The sequence below is a fragment of the Leptonychotes weddellii genome, chromosome 2, assembly GCF_054177405.1.
Source record: "Leptonychotes weddellii isolate Sample4059 chromosome 2, ASM5417740v2, whole genome shotgun sequence".
In the NCBI taxonomy this organism is placed as follows: Eukaryota; Metazoa; Chordata; class Mammalia; order Carnivora; family Phocidae; genus Leptonychotes; species Leptonychotes weddellii.
The window spans coordinates 20,432,653-20,452,129 of record NC_138370.1 but is presented as its reverse complement, the minus strand read 5'-3'; the positions used below and the strand labels follow the sequence as shown (position 1 = coordinate 20,452,129).

Here is a 19,477-nt window from a genome sequence, read left to right as displayed (position 1 = left end):
ACTTACTTTAAGTTTCATAAAGCCCAGTTTGGAAGCTATCATCCTCAGCCCTCACCTTTAATTTGGAACCTGTCACCAACTGTTACTAGATAGCTCTATTCTTGGCCCCCTTAGGTGTCAACAAGTGAGGATATTCTTCTTAGGTCCTTACACTGAGGAATAGGCTCCCAGTTCTACAACCTGGAGCAGCAGAGCCTAAGGACATATGTGGAAGTCATACCTGTATCAGAAAATGTAGAATATTTGTCTTCTGCACTCCTGGGACCTTTCAGTGACCTCTGAACTATAAGAGATACCTGGGGCCACCACTCACATTTAACCAGAACTCTTGGGGCGCCTGGGTGGCTCAGTTGGTTATCGGCTCAGGTCATGATCTCAGGGTCCTGGGATTGAGCCCTGCATTGGGCTCCCTGCTCAGCAGGAAGCCTGCTTCTCCTTCTCCCACTCGCTCTCCTTGTGTTCCCTCTCTTACTGTGTCTCTCTCTGTCAAATAAATAAATAAAATCTTAAAAAAAAAAAAGAACTCTTAATGGGATTTATCACCTACTGAACTTCCCTGAACTAAAATGAATTCCATACATGATTCAGAAACTATTGGAGATATATATAGATATAGATATATATCTTATATATTGTATAAAGTATAATATAAAATTGGTTAATAGACTATATATATATATATATGAATATTATACATAATATAATATTGGTTAATAGACTGGATAAAAGTATAGAGGCAAATATACACAATATTATTTTATACATAGTATATATTGTATAATGTATAATATGATATTGGTTAATAGACTGGATAAAAGTATAGAGGCAAGTAAACACTAACAATGAAGTAGCAGAAAGAGAAATTAAGAAAACAGTCCCATTTACACTGTACCAAAAAATAATAAAATCCCTAGGAATAAACTTAACAAAGGAGGTGAAAGACCTGTACTCTGAAAACTATAAAACATAGATGAAAGAAATTGAAGATGACACAAAGAAATGGAAAGACATTCCATGCTCATAGATTGGGAGAACAAATACTGTTAAAATGTCCATACTACCCAAAACAATCTACAGAGTCAGTGCAATCCCTATCAAAATACCAATAGCATTTTTCACAAAACTAGAACAAATAATTCTAAAATTTGTATGGAAGCAGAAAAGATCCTGAATAGCCAAAGCAATCTTGAAAAAGAACAGAACTGGAGGTATCACAATCCCAGATTTCAAGGTATACTACAAAGTAGCAGTAATCAAAAAAGTATGGTACTGGCACAAAAATAGACACATAGATCAATAGAACAGAATAGAGAGCCCAGAAATAAACCCATGATTATATGGTCAGTTAATCTCCAACAAAGGAGGCAAGAATATGCAATGAGGAAAATACAGTCTTTTCAATAAATGGTGCTGGGAAAACTGGACAACTACATGCAAGAGAATAAAAATAGACCACTTTCTTACACCATACACAAAACCAAACTCAAAATGCGTAAGAACTTAAATGTGAGACCTGACGTCATAAACATCCTAGAAGAAAACACAGGCAGTAATTTCTGACATTGGCAGTGGCATATGTCTCCCCAGGCAAGGGAAAGAAAAGCAAAAATCAACTATTGGGACTATATCAAAATGAAAAGCTTCTGCACAGCAAAGGAAACAATCAACAAAACTAAAAGTCAACCTACAGAACTGGAGAAGATATTTGCAAATGAAATATCCAAAAAGAGTTAATATCCAAAATATATTAAAAAAGCATACAACTTAACCCCAAAGAAACCAAATAATCCAATTAAAAAATGGACAGAAGACACGAATACACATTTCTCCAAAGAAGACATACAGCTGGCCAACAGATACATGAAAAAATGCTCAACGTCACTCATCATCAGGGAAATACAAATCAAAACTACAATGAGGTATCACTTCACACCTGCCAGAATGGCTAGAATCAAAAACACAAGAAATGGCAGGTTTTAGGGAGGATGTAGAGAAAAAGGAACCCTCGTGCCCTGTTGGTGGGAATGCAAACTGGTGTAGCCACTGTGGAAAATAGTAAGGAGGTTCCTCAAAATATTAAAAATAGAATTATCATATGATCCACTAATTCCACCACTGGGTATTTACCCAAAGAATATGAAAACACTAATTCACAAAGATATATGCACCTCTATGCTTATTGTAGCATTATTTACAATAGCCAAATGATGAAAGCAAAGTGTCCATCAGTAGATGAATGGATAAAGAAGATGAGGTACACATATATACGTATATACATACACATGCATATACACACATACAATGGAATATTACTCATCCATAAAAAAGAATGAAATCTTGTCATTTGCAATGACATGGATGGATCTAGAGGGTATAATGCTACGTGAAATAAGTCGTCTGAGAAAGACAAACACCATATGATTTTTATTCATCTGTGGAATTTGAGCAACAAAACAAAGAAAAAAGAGAGAACTAAAAAAATAAGACTATTAATTATAGAGAACAAACCGATGGTTACCAGAGGGGAGGTGGGTGAAGGGATGGATGAAACAGGTGAAGGGGATTAAGAGTACACTTATTGTGGTGGCGCCCAGGTGGCTCAGTTGGTTAAGCGTCTGTCTGGCTCTTGATTTCCGCTCAGGTCATGCTCTCAGGGTTGTGAGACTAAGCCCCATGTTGGGCTCCTCGCTGGGTGTGGAGCCTGCTTAAAATTCTCTCTTTCCCTTTCCCTCTGACCCTCCTCCCCCAATCATTCTCTCTCTAAAATAAAAACCTTTTTTAAAAAAAGTACACTTATTGTAATGAGCACTGTGTAATGTATAGGATTGTTAAATCACTATATTGTACACCTGAAACTAATATAACACTGTATTCATTATACTGTTTCAAATATACTGGAATTAAAAAAAAGTATAGAGGCAAAGTATTTGTCAATGCTTTAACATAGAATTGCATATAATATCTATCTTATAAATAAAATAACTTGCATTATGAATTTATTTGTTGTATTTTAACTTAGTCTATTAGAAGGCTGAGAGATAAAGAAGCATTTCACTGATACCCCATCTTGACCAGGTTAGTTACTACCAGTTATATTCCAATATAAGTTTAGCTTCACATCAATAATTCAATACCTACATGTTCACCTGTATTACCTAAAATTTACTAATATTCTCATAGCTTCATACTTTCCAACTTAAGAACTTTTGGAAGAACTACAACTTTTGTTAGAAACGCAAAACATATACCACTAAGTCATAACTGCAAAAAGAATACAGATTACAACTACTTAAATGATATATATATAAATCTTTTTATGACAAATTATAACCTTGTTCATTGAACTGGAATTTACTCTTATCAAATATTACTTCATGTAAGTGGGCTCTTGGCTGGGGACCAGAAACATTTTTGTTACAGGGAGATATTCATTGTAGTGGTATTCACTAAAAAAAATTTGATTTGAATGAAATATGTATTTTATGTGTGCTCTAAATCACAGACCTGAGTGAGGACAAGAATGCACTAAATGTGACTGGGACCTAACGACAAAACTTGGAGTAACAGAGGACAAATAGAAACTGAAAAAAAAAAAGAAATCACAAACCTAAAACTAATATTATACTGTATGTTAACTAACGGAATTTAAATAAAAATTAAAACAAAACAAAACAAAACCCCACAAAGGCTTGTGAAATAAGGATGCTAATCAAATAATAACCAAATGTTCAATGCTTTTGAAGCTTTGTATGAACACTGTACGGACACTGAGATATTTAAAAACGTTCTGCTCTTTGAGAATGCATACATAGACAGAAGAGGTGTCTGTTACTATTTCTGAGGTACATGCCTGAATTAAGTCATAAAATGTAAGAGGTGTCTACCCTATGAGGAACAAAGATGGGTTAATTTATATAAACATTATGTAGGGGCCATTCTTTTCTTTTTTTTTTTTAAGATTTTATTTATTTGAGAGAGAAAACACAAGTGGGGGGAGGGACAGAAGGAGAGGGAAAAGCAGACTCCCCGCTGAGCAGGGAACCCAACTCGGGGCTCAGTCCCAGGACCCTGGGATCACAACCTGAGCCCAAGGCAGACAGTTAACTGCCTGAGCCATCCAGGTGCCTGTAGGGACCTTTCAATTGCCTGCTCTTGATAACATGACAAATATTCTAGGACCTTCCTCTCCAAATCACAAGGTCATGGAGTCCAAATCCATTTCTTTAACCACACTAGTGACTCGAATCCCCTTCTTTGCTGGTAAGTTTCAATTTGGCCTTCCAGATTTCCCTTCTACTCTGTGCAGGAAGTCTGACCTGGATGGGAAAGGGTGCCATATACCCTGGTTTACCTGGGATAATGCCAGTTTATACGGGCATCCTGGTCAGTTTAGCACTTGTCTCAGAATGCTCCTTTAAAAACAAACAAACAAACAAACAAGCAAACCAGATATTATTTTTTAGGACAGTTCTAGTTTCACAACAAAATTGAGTGGAAGGTACAGACATTGCCTCTCTGCCCACTGTCCTCACACAGGCACAGCCTCCCTCAGTACTGACAGCCTCCACAGAGTTGTGCATTTGTGACATCTGTTAATTGGTTGGCACATCATGGTCACTCAAAGTCCATAGCTTACATTAGGGTTCACTCTTGGTGTTGTACAGTCTGTGGATTTGGACAAACCGATAGTGACATGTATCTGCCATTACAGAATCATACAGAATGGTTTTGTTGCTCTAAAAATCCTCTGTGCTCTGACTATTCAACTCAGCCTCCCCCCGACCCCAGGTGACCACTGATCTTTTTACTGCCTCTGTGGTTTTGCCTTTTCCAGAATATCAAATTGTTGGAATTATGGAGTATGAAGCCCTTTCTGGTTGTTGTTTTTCACTTAATAATATGCATTTAAGTTTCCTCCATGTCTTTTCATGGCTTGATAGCTCATTTCTTCTTAGTGCTGAATAATATTCCATTGTCTGGATGTACTAGTTTATTGATCCATTTACCTACTGAAGGACTTCTTGGTTGCGTCCAGGTTCTGGCAATTAACTATGAATAATGCTTCTATAAACATCTGTGTGCAGGTTTTTGTGTGGACACAAGTTTTCAACTCCTTTGGGTAAATACTAAAGAGTGCAACTGATAGATTGTATGGTAAGAGTATGCTTGGTTTTCAATGTTATTTTTTAATGACATAAAATTATGAATAGTTGTATTAATACGAGTCTGGGCATGTTTGCCTTTCTGGCTTCCATAGTCTTATCTAGCAGTGTGTGATATGCCTGTGAAGAGAACAAAGTTCTCACTTTAATATATGGTTACATTTGAAAGATGACTAGTGATAAATAGCTTCTCTCCCTGACCCTTTCCAGACTCCCTATGAAGGGAGTATTGTCACTGTTCCATTTTACATAAGGGGAAATCACAGAGAGACAAGGTAACTTACGGTCCAGGGGTGTCACCTTTTGTAAATGGTCAAGCCAAGAACTGAACTCAGGATTTTAACACAGATTACGTGTATGTTCTTAACCCCTATTATACATAGTTTCTCTAGACTGACATATTACTTTTTCTGTAAATACCCAGATAGCAAGAGAAAAAAAAGTGAGAAACCAAAGATACTGGTATTGTTTTTAATTACTAGGAAGCAAAAACCTAACTGGAATGTGAGCTTAAAGGAATAATTGAACATTCATCATTTTTGAGATGCCTACTGGGTGGGTGCCACAAATTCTAAAGGAGCAGGGGACTTGAACACAAAGTTCAACACAAAGCTCTGGCACTTTTCCTTTTCTACATGTCAGTCCTGGGCTGGTCACCCCTTCCCCCTCTTCTTTCTCAAGCAGACATCACAGGCTAAGAGTACACTTAGTGAAGTAAAAGAAGTCACTTAATTTTTATGACCACACTAGAAAATGTTTATACACTTTCACGAGGCAGATTGAATGCTCTGCAGTTTGGCGTCACGTGATGTCTCTCTCCCAAAGAAACACAAGAGAGTGAGGTTCACTCCAAAGCTGTGCGCTGCAAGGAGCACTTCAAATGGAGCTAGCTTTTGCAGACCTGGAGTTTTTCCATCAATCATCAGGGATGCTAAAGGGCTGATTTATACCTATAATGCGTATGCCTTTCATCAAGGTCCAAAGTAATTGATTTAGCGGCTGTTTCATTTATAAGACTGTTTATGATTACAGGCACATCCACAAAATAAAAAACATTCTCCCAAAGTGAAACTAATGCAGGAAGCGTGTGATAGACACCTGACCCTAAAGAGTAACTTTGCATGATGAATGAGCTCCCATTATTTCTGCCTTGTCTGCTTCCCCCACACACCCTTTTCAGCATCTTCTCTAGGCTGTTATTCAATTCTGAGAGTGATAATTTGGACTGACAAAAAGCTGGTTTGGGTTTTAAACTAACAATCAAATTGGCACTACATCAAATGATTTCTAGTTCTACGTATCAGCAACACACTACTTCATTTTCTTTTTTTTTTTTTGTGGGTCTTGGTAATTATAATACTTCTTTAAAAATTTTTATTGTTATGTTAATCACCATACATTACATACTACTTCATTTTCTTAAACTGTGTCCCAACCACATTTGGGATATATGGCCTCCTTGCGATTTCCGCAATCCATGAAATGGGTTAAAAACTTGCCCTACCAATTCTTCACTTTGAGAACTCAGGCTCCTCTTGGAAAAACTCTTAGCTTTTGGATTGGGTACAACATTGTCCATTGATCTAGTTTCTGTAATTAACAAAAGAAAATATTTGGTAGCATGTTTTAAAATAACAATATGAAAACAATATCATATTTCCCCTATTTAAGGGTTACAATATAGCAGGCTCCTGAACTCACAGAACTGACATCAATCCAATAACTTAAAATGCAAAATCTCGTAGTAGGAAAGGATCATACATTTTTTTGAATATTTAGATTTATTCATCTATGTGCTAAACAGGGAAATAGTCAAAGGAACTAGACACTATAAAGTGATTCCAAAATAGGATACCTAACGAGGTTCTTTCCTCTTTTCAATTAACCACTGTCTTTCCTATAGGAAGTTTCCATTATATGAGCCCTGAGTCAGGGGGATAATTCATCTAGTTTTCAGGAAATTTCCTTCTTCTTCTTCTTTTTTTTTTTGATAAGAAACAAACGTAAAAATTGGCTTTTAAAAGTGGTTGTTATTTGTAGGCTCTCCAGATAATGACTCCCAGCAAATCCACATGGCCCAGATGAAAGAGGTGACTTATATAAGAATTCAGTAAATGTGCTACATTCTCTGGCAAGCCTATTTTTAATTCCCACAGCCCTTTTCTTTAGTATTTGGGTCAAAATTCCATTAACAAAGGGAACTTTTCTACATATTCTCCACTTTGGGAACCTTGAGTACTAGAAAATTAAAGATTTATTGAAGTAGACCTGAGAAATATTTCTATTCAAATGTATTATCTCCACTGGGGTTTTGAACATGTGTTTTTATCAAGAACTCCAGTGAATTTTTCTTTATAATGAGCAAAATTCTGAATAGAAAATAAATCAAAATTGCTTTTATTAAATCCTTTAATTTCTTAATCAAAACATTTAAGATATTATCTGCTGGCTGTTTTAACTGGTACCCACTGCTGTTGAAGCCCCTCAATCATTTTGGTTTTGAAAGACAGGAAAAAAAAAAATAAAGGGAAGGCAGCAATATGTTGGTTGATAAAATAAACAAATAATAGTCTTAATTGTGTGGTTATGTTTGGAAGCTTTTTGTTCTACTTAAAGTGTAAGTAACTTGAGGGCAAATACTATAGTATTTTTATCTGTTTATATCTCCTATAAAACTTTCTTACTATGTTTCTTACTTTTTTTATCTATTTGTACCTCCTTTAAAACTTTACAACTTTCATGAACTGTTACATTGAATTTTTATTGTTACCTTGAATTCCATGTAAAGGTGGACATTCTAACATGTAATTAAACCTCCAAGAATTTATAGTAGGTATCTAGGGACCTCAGATCTTGTCCTGTAGCCTTAAGAAGGTTAAACACTTTGGATCATAGTTTTCTTACTTACATAGTTTTAGCTTATCTTTAAAGTTCCAAATTCTAAATAATTCTTAATTTGTGCTGAAGCATCTGAGTTTCTCTTAGAAATGTTTGTTAGCAAAATACTTAACCAAACTGAAACCATATGAGCTCTAGGAGGTAATATTTCTTTACTGCACAGAGGTGGCATTACCCATAGAGCTTCCTGTAATGGTTTTAATATATGTCCACAAATTCTTTGACACTTTCTCCCTTTAAAAGGTAGAGCCTCATTTCCCTCCCTGAGTATGGCTGACGTAACACTGTTACTTCATAAAAAGTGTAGCAGCTCTTCCTCGCTCTCTCTTTTGGATGGCTTGCACTGGGATAAGCTAGCTCCCATGTCAGCAGGACACTCAAGTTGCCCTATGTGTTCACCTGGCAAGGAATGGATGCTCCTGCCAGCAGCTGGGTGAGTGAGTCTTATCAGAAACAGATTCTCCAGTCCTAGTTACACCTTTAGACATCTTAACTGCAACCTCATGAGAGATGCTAAGCTAGAATCAACCAAACTCCACCTGCATTTCTGACACACAGAAACTGTGTGAGTATAAATGCTCACTGTTATTTTAAGTTGCCAAATTTGGGGGTTATTTGTTATGCAGCAATAAGTAATACACTTACCTATGTATTTAAATGAGGAACTTTTGTAAATACCAGCAAAACTGCAGCTAAACTAAAATTCATCTATTTCCTAGAGAACTAGGTTTTTGAAAGTCCTTTAAAAGACTATTTCAGGTTTAAAGACATTAATATACTCTTAATATAAAAAAATCACAAATTCCCCTGCTACAGTTAAATAGCATTTCCTTTTGTGGCCGACCTAATGAAAATGGGCAGAAAGCTGGCCTCTCTTCTTCATTATTATTCTTTCTTCATTCTTTGCAGTTAAGCTTTCTGCTTGGGTTGATGGTCATCATTTATTAATTTGTGTTTATTGAGCTTCCCTGTATATTTTGATTCAAAATAGGAACCATATATAGCATAATAAAAGTTAATTTCTACTCTTAAGGAATTAAGATTTTCAACAAAGAGTGATGTGAGCATACACAGTCAGACATATCGTATTCATACCATATTGATATACACAGAGATAAGGTAATGCAACAAAAGGAATACCTTACTGTAATTAAATATTTATAATATATAGTATCTTATTTAATCCTCACAGTAATACTATGAGGCATAAAATAAGCATTTCACTAGTTGGTGGTATTATTTCTTTTGAAAATAAGTGTTTTTCTGGTTATACATGTATTTTAGAGACTTTGATAATACGGAAAGATAACCCTCGTGCAGTGTTATTGTAAATCATCCAGCAAGCTGGCGTAAGAATTATGTGATATAGTTAATGTATCTTAATGCATTTAATTCTGTGGCTTCATTAGCGCCTACCAGGAAGTGCTACTGAACACAGGCAGGACAAGTCTGTTACTTGAGAACAGTGAAAACAGAATCTAACGTATCAGACTGATTTTTTTAAAATCATACAGTAGAGAGAAAACTGGCCATCTTTTAAAACTTTTGTTGTTGTTGCTATTGTAGTTTTGCCTTTTATAATACTATGTTTTTGCAGATCTTTCTTAAAAGTGTTAACAAGGGGATCCTCCAGAAATACCACAGAAAGAAAACAGAAGATTTTTTAGCCACTCATATTATTGAGGAACATGTAGTAGACATGTCTCTAGGGTAATTTCTTAAAAGTAACTTTAAAGTAAGCTGAGTTAATTTGAGTAAGCCCTTAGCTTCCAAACCAAATTCAAACCCTACGTCCTTTTACTTATGAAGTGACAATTGGAAGATTTTTTTTTTCAGATTAGAATCTTATTCCATATCAAGCTGTTTTACTAAACTTGAAAATTTGGAATTTAAACCAATCAAAATGCAATTACAGTTGTGTTTTTCTTGATAAATCTCAAGAATTTATCTTGAACATATATATCATAAACCTTATGTTTGTGTGTGTGTGTGTAATGTGTGTGTGTATATATGGTTTTTTTTTTTTTTTTAGGCAACAGTTAGAGTATCACATAGTCTTTTGACAATACTTTGATGATGCTGTGTAAAGATTATTTACCATAAAATCACTTGGACTCAAGTGATTGATCTGTTTAAACATCGCACGCTAAAAACTGTTTCGAGTTTCTTGAAATTACATAGGCATATAAATTAACTATATAGAAAACAGACACAACAAAAGTACTGAGAGTGAGGATCACAACAGAGAAATGTTTTCAGAGTCCTGTAACTTATGGTGATTATTTTATAAAACTAGGGGGGAAAAAAGAAGAAAGGAGAAATCTCAGAAGTTGGTTAGTCTTGGGTCTTTGCTTGTATGGTTTGTTTAGAGCCCTGAAAGCCTGGAGAGAAGGAGTGAGGCTAATGAACTTGGCTTTCAGACCAGAACCCGTCCCTTGAGCAGACTGTTGGGTTATTTCCCATATTGCAAGAAGGGATAATGTGATACATAGAAAAAACTTTTTCTTGCTTCCAATAGTCATACTAAATTGCACAATACTTTATAGCACTTCTCAAACACTTAAACATGTTCTGGGACAAATAATTTTATACGTACACAGAGAAAATCTCAGAAGGCCATAAATGCTGCTCTGTTTCATAAAAGGAGGCTGATGAGTGGGTGGTTTCTGAGGCCTGATCACAGGTAGAGACATAAATGAAGTGGGCTGTCAGTGAACAATTCTTGGTAAATAATTGGTCTTTCATGTGAAAACAAACAGCTGCTGGAACTCTTTGGAAAATTCTAAAGAGACTTAAGAATTCAGGGCGCCTGGGTGGCTCAGATGGTTAAGCGTCTGCCTTGGGCTCAGGTCATGATCCTGGGCTCCTGGGATCGAGTCCCGCATCGTGCTCCCTGCTCCGCGGGGAGCCTGCTTCTCCCTCTGCCTCTGCCTCTCTCTCTCTCTCTCTGACTCTCATGAATAAATAAATAAAACATTAAAAAAAAAAAGAATTCATAAAAAACGAATTTGTGGCATTATCACATATGAAGGTCAGGACGGGATGTTCTCTGGGAAAGGTAAACACGAAGGGAAAAATTGTCTTCTTGTATCACATTTTAAAACACACAGTGGTTTATATTTATTCCAATTTAAAGTAAGAAAATGGCTCTTGTCAAACACTTGAAACATAGTATTGTAAGGCAATGAGGAGGGTATTAAAATTATGAAGTACAATTCCTAATCTCAGTGAATTTGAGATTTAAGAGAGAGAAAAAGACATTTACATGCAAATTTCACTAATGATTCAAGAAACTGAACGGTGATGTTTGACTTTAAGAGGGTCTAGCTTTTTACTTAAGAAAGGCTTGCCTACACTTAGACCATAATTCGATGAAGATCAGTTGACCTCCACTTAAGTGTTCAAGATGTGGTATAGTAGAATATCCAAAGGCTCACAACATTGTTTACATAAATGTATATATTACTATTCGTAACTCAAAAGCCACCGGAGCCAGCTTATTAAGTTGGACAAGCAATTATTTGCTCCCAATATCTTTCCTCCACTAAGTCCATTAAAAGAGCCTGCCAAATTAGTTACGTTTAAGTAATAAAAAAAGGTAAAACTGGGACTTCCAGGCATTCCCATCTCTGATTAGTTAGGTCAGGGCTTCTCAAACCGATTATGCATCAGAATCACCTGCTGGGCCCTGCTCCCAGAGTTCTCAGATTCAGCAGGTCAGCAGATTTAGGGCGGGGCTCCAGAGTTTCTATTTCCTCGAAGTTCCCAGGTGCTGTGGCCATTGCTGCTTTGGAGACCCTACTTTCAGAACTGCTGCACTAGAAGAATAAGCTGGTTTGGTTGTAGTTCTGAAAACAGAATCAGTGGCTGGAGTCTGGTGAAGGAGAGAAAGGATGGCATGACATGCTACAGAACTAGGTGGTGTCCAGGTCATATAAGAGCTTGTCATTTATGGGAAGCACCGAGCATCTCTACGTGGGGTTTTTTTTAGGTAGATGCGTGACGACGTGATCCCCACTTTGGCTACTCGGAAGAGAACGCAGGGGGAAAGAAGAGGGCCAGAGACGGCATTAGCGGGTAAGAGATGAGAGTTTAGGAAAGAGAAAGGACTTGTTCAGGCTGCAGTGAGGGGATGGGATGAAGATGGGAGAAGTGGTCAACCCTAACTTGCATTTTGGAGGGAAAATCATCAGTGGACATTTGGTAATGGATTGACTGTGGGAGTTCAGGAGAGATGGCTGCCAAAGAAGACGGTCAGCCTCCTGTCCTGTGAGGCTGAGTGGATGGAGTATTGCAGGGAGAGAAAGCTGCAGGGGGCTAGGACTAGGTGGTAGCAGGAGCCAACTTCAGTTTTGGACAAGCTCAACCAGACTTTTTTAAACTGATGGTTACAGACACACGGAGGTCAAAAGAGAGGTCTGAGCTAGTATAAATTTGCTGGGGCTTGAAGCTAGGGAGAGGAGTCCTCATGGTGTGAGAGTAGGACATGGGAAAGGAGTGGGCCGGGGACTGGATGCTGGTCTCTGAGGGTTGGTCAAGAAGAAGTCAGCAGAGCACACTGACAGGACCAGTCAGAGCAGAAAGAGAGAAACCAGAAGGCTGTTATGTCACACAGGCAGAAAGAAGAGATTTTAGAACTGAGAGGGGCATTCTAGAGATGGGAGGGATACTATAAGATGAGAATGAAAACGTGATCATTTGATGTAGCAGCATGGAGGTTGAGGAAGTGGCTGAAAAAAATCGGTCCAGGTAGATGTGGAGACCTGGTGGGAATGGGAAGTTGGGCTGGAGTGTGTTGAAGAGAAAGGGCAGAGAAGGAAGCCAAGACAGTTGTTAACGGAATCATTAGTCCAGACATGGATTCATCCAATTCTATTTCACTTTTAATTTTTTAAAAATATTTTATTTATTTATTTGACAGAGAGAGAGCACAAGCAGGGTGAGCTGCAGGAAGAGGAAGAGGGAGAAGCAGGCTCCCCGTGGAGCAGGGACCCTGATGTGGGACTCAATTCCAGGACCCTGGGATCATGACCTGAGCCAAAGGCAGATGCTTAACCCACTGAGCCACCCAGATGGCCCCATCCAATTCCATTTCAAACAGATAATATGCAAAAGGCATCTCAGCCCTGGGGAAAAGATGAAGAATAAGGTTCCCACCTTGGAGTGGCTCATTACAGTCTAGGTGGGAGACACAAGTAAACACCTTCTCCTTTCTCCCTCTCCCAGACTTTCCTCAAGCAAGTGTGACTTCTTCGAGTTGTGACTATCTGATGGTCTTGAAGAGCTTCCTAATTTTTTCATATCAAGACATACATAAAAAAAATGATAATATTGGTACAGAACATTGGGTTACCTAGAAGGGCTACTCAAGGCTGGGGCTGTATCCTAGAAAAACTCATCACTGTCCTTGGCTCCAGCCTGCAGGATAAATAGAATCTCAGTCATCCTCAGACAGATCCCACCTGTCATCACCTCAACCTCTGGTCAGTTCTATTCATATCTAGGTTCTTCTCATCAACATGATAGTTCAAAAGGCCCGGGGGAAAGAGAAGACTTCCAGAAATGATGATATTTCTGCTGAATTTTTGGGTGGCCTGACTTTGGGGTATTTTTTACACATATGTTTTATGATCAGGAAATAGTACCACTACTAATCTAAAATCTTTCTGATACACATTATTATTTAAAAATCTTTTTATATATTCTTGTTGTATATTTATACTGTCACAACTTATTCTTTTTTTTTTTTAATTATTTATTTGAGAGAGAGAGAATGAGAGACAGAGAGCATGAGAGGGAAGAGGGTCAGAGGGAGAAGCAGACCCCCCGCTGAGCAGGGAGCCCGATGCGGGACTCGATCCAGGGACTCCAGGATCATGACCTGAGCCGAAGGCAGCCGCTCAACCAACTGAGCCACCCAGGCGCCCTGTCACAACTTACTTCTTGAACTAAACTCTAAGATCCTTCAGGATGGGACCTATTTCTTTTTGTTCTCCCTATGCCAGCGTAGTATCTTTCATTTTGTAAGTGATGCTTATGATTAATACATACACAGATATGTAAAGTCCACATATGATGCCCAGGCTTTGTAGTACAAGAGAAAGGAACATTGCTTGATTACCCAATGTTTAAAATCAAGACTGATTTTTGCCTTTGGCTGGTAGACTCATCTGATACTAAAAGAGCCTGGCAAAATCTGGCTGAGGTGGAGCTTTAGCAGACTATGCACACATACTCTGGTTATTGATTATTAGATATTTAACTCAATACATGTGAACATTTGACTGAACACAAAGGTCTTCCTCACTAAACTTGGTGTTGAGTCTGTACCTCTTTTTTTTGCTTCACCTTCCATTAGTAGAATGTTGCATATTCTGTGAGCTCTGAGCAATTATAGGTAATTGTTTTGAGGCTAACACATTCCAACCAGTCACCAGCTACCTTTCTACCTTTTTGCTAACTGGGGACCTTTCTCTTGTGTGGCCGTGGTGCTTCTGTATCACGTTTCCGGGCCCCAGATCCCGGGTGTGCAACAACACACAGGAAGAGGGTGAGAGGCGATTGTCCAGGCTCGGAGGTGGGGGGGTGGTGAGGATTCCATACATCTGTCTTTCCTTACTTTACACCTTTTCTGTTTGTTGGTTTGCTTTACTTGTTTAACTTCTCTCCAGACTCAGACACAACAGCTGAAAACAACTATTCACGGCAACCTTCCTCACATGTACAGAATCATGAGCATGGACACAAGTCAGCCTTATAGATAAGGTTTCCTCGCTCTGAAAAATGTTTACACACCGGAAATTAGGCTAAAATGAATAAAGTAGATATGAAATAAAGTAGATATCTATACAGATAAAGGGAAGAAAGTGCCAAAAGGGGCTTAAAAGAAGTCTCAAGGATAAATAAGCCGGTAGGAGAGAAGCTCACTCACTCATTTATGACTTGCTCTGAGTCAGGATCCTCTGGTCACAGAGGTTTCCGTGGATTCCTGGCTTCTTTATGCCAGATTCTGAGTAAACAGGTTCTCATATTGGTTATGCTGGATTGACGGTTTGTAAATAAGCTTAAACTTTTAATTTTTAATTTTTATTATTTTGTAAGTACCAAACTGCTGTTTTTCTACTGGCAAGTACCTAGTTTCGTTTTAGCTTAAAGTATTTATAAACAACAGAAGACAATCCAAGTGGCATTTACTTCTCTGAGTCAACCCTAATTCTGCAGCATAATTTTTAACAGAAATGATTTTGACTGCAATAAAAAAAATACTCCCCTCTCTTGACAAACTGAGGCCTTGTGAGTGGTGGTGACCTTTTTATTTTATTTTATTTTTTTAAAGAATCTATTTATTTATTTGACAGAGAGAGCAAGCCCAAGCAGGGGGAGCAGCAGACAGAGGGAGAAGAAGGCTCCCCGACTCGGGGCTCAAGCCCAGGACCCCGGGATCATGACCTGATCCAAAGGCAGATGTTTAACCAACTGAGCCACCCAGGAGCCCCGGTGGTTACCTTTTTAAAAAGACGCTTTCTTTGCTTTCATGTGGAAAGTAATGATTGATAGGAGAAAATGTATCCTTCTCGTGGGTGGCAGTTCCAATTTTTAGGATTCCTTTTTGCTCAGTGATCTGATCAGGGCCATGAAGCCATGGCCTAGATGCATGAAGAACAAATTCTAAGCCTAATAGTATTTTAAGAAGTCTGACTCAGTAAAAGGTGACATTCCGAAGAAGGTTGAGAATAAAGCATGTCCAAACTCAGGACTTGTTAAGAGGATTCATATTGTTTTGTTAAAACAGCTATTTAGGGGCACCTGGGTGGCTCAGTCAGTTAAGCATCTGCCTTCGGCTCAGGTCATGATACCAAGGTCCTGGGCTTGAGCCCCGCATCAGGCTCCTTGCTCAGTGGGGAGCCTGTTTCTCCTTCTCCAATTCCCCCTGCTTGTGCTCTCTCTCTGTCAAATAACTAAATAAAGTCTTTAAAAAAATTAAAAAAATAAAACAGCTATTGTTTTGGAGGATCAAGAAGGACAGAGAAGGGGTGCCTGGGTGGCTCAGTCATTGGGCGTCTGCCTTCGGCTCGGGTCATGGTCCCAGGGTCCTGGGATCGAGCCCCGCATCGGGCTCCCTGCTCGGCGGGAAGCCTCCTTCTCCCTTCCCCACTCCCCCTGCTTGTGTTCCCTCTCTCGCTGTGTCTCTCTCTGTCAAATAAATAAATAAAATCTTAAAAAAAAAAAAGGACAGAGAAATCAATATGCCCAATTTTTGTCACTTAGCTGAATTCTGTTTACTATATAGCATGTTTTCAAAGTTAAAATATCTGTGTCCTAATTCAGAAATGATGCAGACAGAAACATCAATAAACAAACCCCCAACCAAAAAAAAATTTTATATAAACCCTAAAACTCAGGATGTCCACTTTCTGTTTAAAAATACAATCTATTTTTTGAAATTTCTGAGATTTCAGAAGCACAAATATTTTTCATACCAAAAAGAGTAAAATATTGATACTGGCATCAAGTCAGGCCTTGCTCCTTGTTTTAAGTGGCTTTAATAGCATCCTTTCTGTGCCTTATTCCTTTTTGTTAGTCTGTTCCTTGACATAATGCACTGAGAATGTAACCACAGTATAATGGGTGTAACTTCTGAAGATGAAGACTCAAACCATGCTAGGTTGACATCAGCATCCATAAAACAACAACAAAAATCATTTTAAACCGATGACTTAGCTTCAGCATTTTTAATGATCTCTAAATCACACACAGTAAAATCTTGAGTGACCAGAATGTTTGGGAAATGGAACATAAATTACATTTTTTCCTTAATGTAGCTTTAAATTTAATAAAGGAAAGAGTTACTTTCAGCCATTGTGGACAATCGTTGTAAAGTGGATGGGATGTTTTCCTGCCTTAGCAAATAAAGCATAATGAACACAATGTAATCTTTCTGTCAAGACTTTGGTTCTTGCAGTACTGCCAGCTTCCAAGGATCCGAGCTGCCCACCCTCTGGTTTCAAGAAGTACGTGTGGAAGCCACAGAGCAAGCCCAGCCCACACGGCGTGCATATGTACCCTGGAGGCTGCTGGAAACAGTAAATATAGGTGATTTTCTTGGATTTGCCTTTTCTCTGCAGAGTAAATTATGGGTCACTTGATTAACCTATCAATTAACCCGGGCTAATTGATATTTTAGAGAATTAAGATAGTTTATTTAGAACAATATATTTGAATATGATCTTTTTGGAATGATACTGAGTAGCTAGTGAAATTAACGCATAAGGGTGGTGGTGGGATTCTGCAATCTGTCCAGAAGGTTACAACAATGAGATCTCTATTTCTCCTCCTTGAAGGCAGAGAAATGGATAAATCACTTCTATAGAATGTCTAGAGCACTGTGATTCTTGAAAAAAAAATATTTAAGTGAAATAACTAACTGAATTTAATTGTATTTTTAAAGAAAAGATTGTAGTATTTTTCATATAGCACTTATTACTGTATAAATAATTGAAAAAGTTTTTTTGTTGTTGTCTGCCTTATTATTAAATACATGAGAAATTCTTACAAAATAGCCTTCTCCTACCAATAATTTTCTTTGCGATGAAGAATAAAAATTTTCTAAGACCCAAACTGCTCAAAGGGGGAATTTAAAGCCACAGAGGGAAATGGGTCTCCAATTTGTTACAACGGGTCCTTTATATCTTGTCTTCCCCCATTTAAAATATGGCTTTATTTAGAATATATAAAACAAAATGCACAGCAACTCAACCTAAATGGTCCAGAACGACTTATTCTCCTTCCTTACCTAGCATTAATTTGTCACTACCTACAAACACATGGACTTTATTAGACTCTACTTTAGAGCAGGAAACTCATTATAAGATCGTAGCAAGCCCAGAGTTGGTCAGACTCAAAACATTTTTCAAATGCTTCCTCTGTGTCCCAGGCACTGCTCTAGTACTGGGAAAACAATAATGAACAGAACCAGAAAATCCTCTTCGCTCACAAAGCTAACTTTCCTGTTGGGTAGACGGACTAAAACCATGAAGAAAAGTAAGCTGATGTCATATTCAGGTAAAGGTGAGGAAGAAGAGAAAATAAGGGCATGTGCTGGTGAGTGACGGAGTCTTGGGGAGGGCGGAGAAGGTGTCTCCATCCAAAGTACTCAGGGAAGTCAGCTCTTGGGGAGGTGATATTTGAGTTGCCACCTGAGTACTAAGGAGAGAGCCCTGCACAGATATGGGGAAGCAGAGGGAGCTCTGAGTGCAAGGTCCTTGGAATGAAAAGGAGTTTGGTGTGCTCAGAGGACAGAGATAAGCCTAGAGTCACTGTGGCATAGTGGAAGAGGGGCAGGATAGAAGGGAAAGAGGTCAGGGAGCAGGGCACATGCCAGACCTGTAAGCCCTTGTGGGCATTTTATGTTGATTTATAATGGGAAGCAGCTGGGAGGTTTTAAGCAGGAAGAGTAGCTTGATCTGATATGTGCTTAGAAAAATTACTCTGTGCAGAGGATAGACCGCAGGGGCAGGAGAGAAGGCAGACCAGTGGGGATACTGGGAAACAATGGTAACTTGAACTGGAGTTATGGAAGGCAAGTATCGATGGTCTCCAAACAAGAATAAGGAAAGGGGGAAATATCAAGAGATTTTTGTAGGTAGAGTTGGCATGACTTCCTCAAGCATGCATTGGATGCGTCATTTGAAGGAAAAAGAATCAAGGATGGCTTCTTGGGTGTTTGGCTTGAGATACTGGCTGGAAACTGTGTGTATAGGAGATAAGAAACCAAATTGTCCTGCTCCTGTCTTGTTAAGCATGAGATCCTTGTTAGATAACCAAAGGGAGATAAGTACTAATTACAGCTATGTTTTATTAATACCGGCTATGTTCCAGACACTGTTCTAAGCCTTTTTAAGTGTAATAACTAATTCATTCCTTTCAACTAGAGCTGGAAGTACAGGCAGCTTGTATGACTGCTAAGGTTACAATAAATGGCATAATCCAAATTAGCCCACAGAAAACCTGGCTCAGGAGTCCTGGCCAGTTGTCACCGTGCTAAGTTGAATGAGGAGAGGCAAGTCTGTGTTCAAGGGCTAGAGATCTAAGCTTCACATATACATTTTAGAGTCATCAGCCTATAAGGTATTTTTAAAACCATGGGACAGGATGAGATCTCCCAAAGAAAGCATGCAGACAGGGCTGGAGACAGTGTCTTGGGCCGTCAACAATTTAGTCTCTTGAAGAAGAAAGAGCAAAGGATCATGAGAAATAGCAGCTGGTGTGATTGGACGAAATAAGGCAAATGGAAATAGAATCTTTTTAAACTTCATAGAGTTCAAATATAGGACTTTTTTTTTTTTTTTAAGTAGGCTCCTTGCCCAGTGTGGAGCCCAATGTGGGGCTTGAACTCACGACCCTGAGATCAAGACCTG

The 19,477-nt window shown here is 38.4% G+C and overlaps 1 protein-coding gene across 6 annotated transcripts in view; it reads right to left on the bottom strand.

Moving 5' to 3' along the window:
• The window catches only part of DLC1 (DLC1 Rho GTPase activating protein), a 394,038-nt gene that overhangs the window by 199,385 nt on the left and 175,176 nt on the right, over positions 1 to 19,477 (bottom strand). The window contains exon 5 of one of the 6 annotated variants that reach the window (XM_081808282.1): positions 1,025 to 5,282. The exons of 4 other annotated variants lie outside the window; for them this stretch is intronic. In XM_081808282.1, coding sequence (XP_081664408.1) covers positions 5,187 to 5,282 — 96 coding nt within the window. In that variant the 3' untranslated portion in view covers positions 1,025 to 5,186. Of the gene's footprint in view, positions 1 to 1,024; positions 5,283 to 5,353; positions 6,753 to 19,477 lie in introns of those variants that run through there. One more of the 6 variants, XM_081808287.1, reaches the window with a different exon arrangement.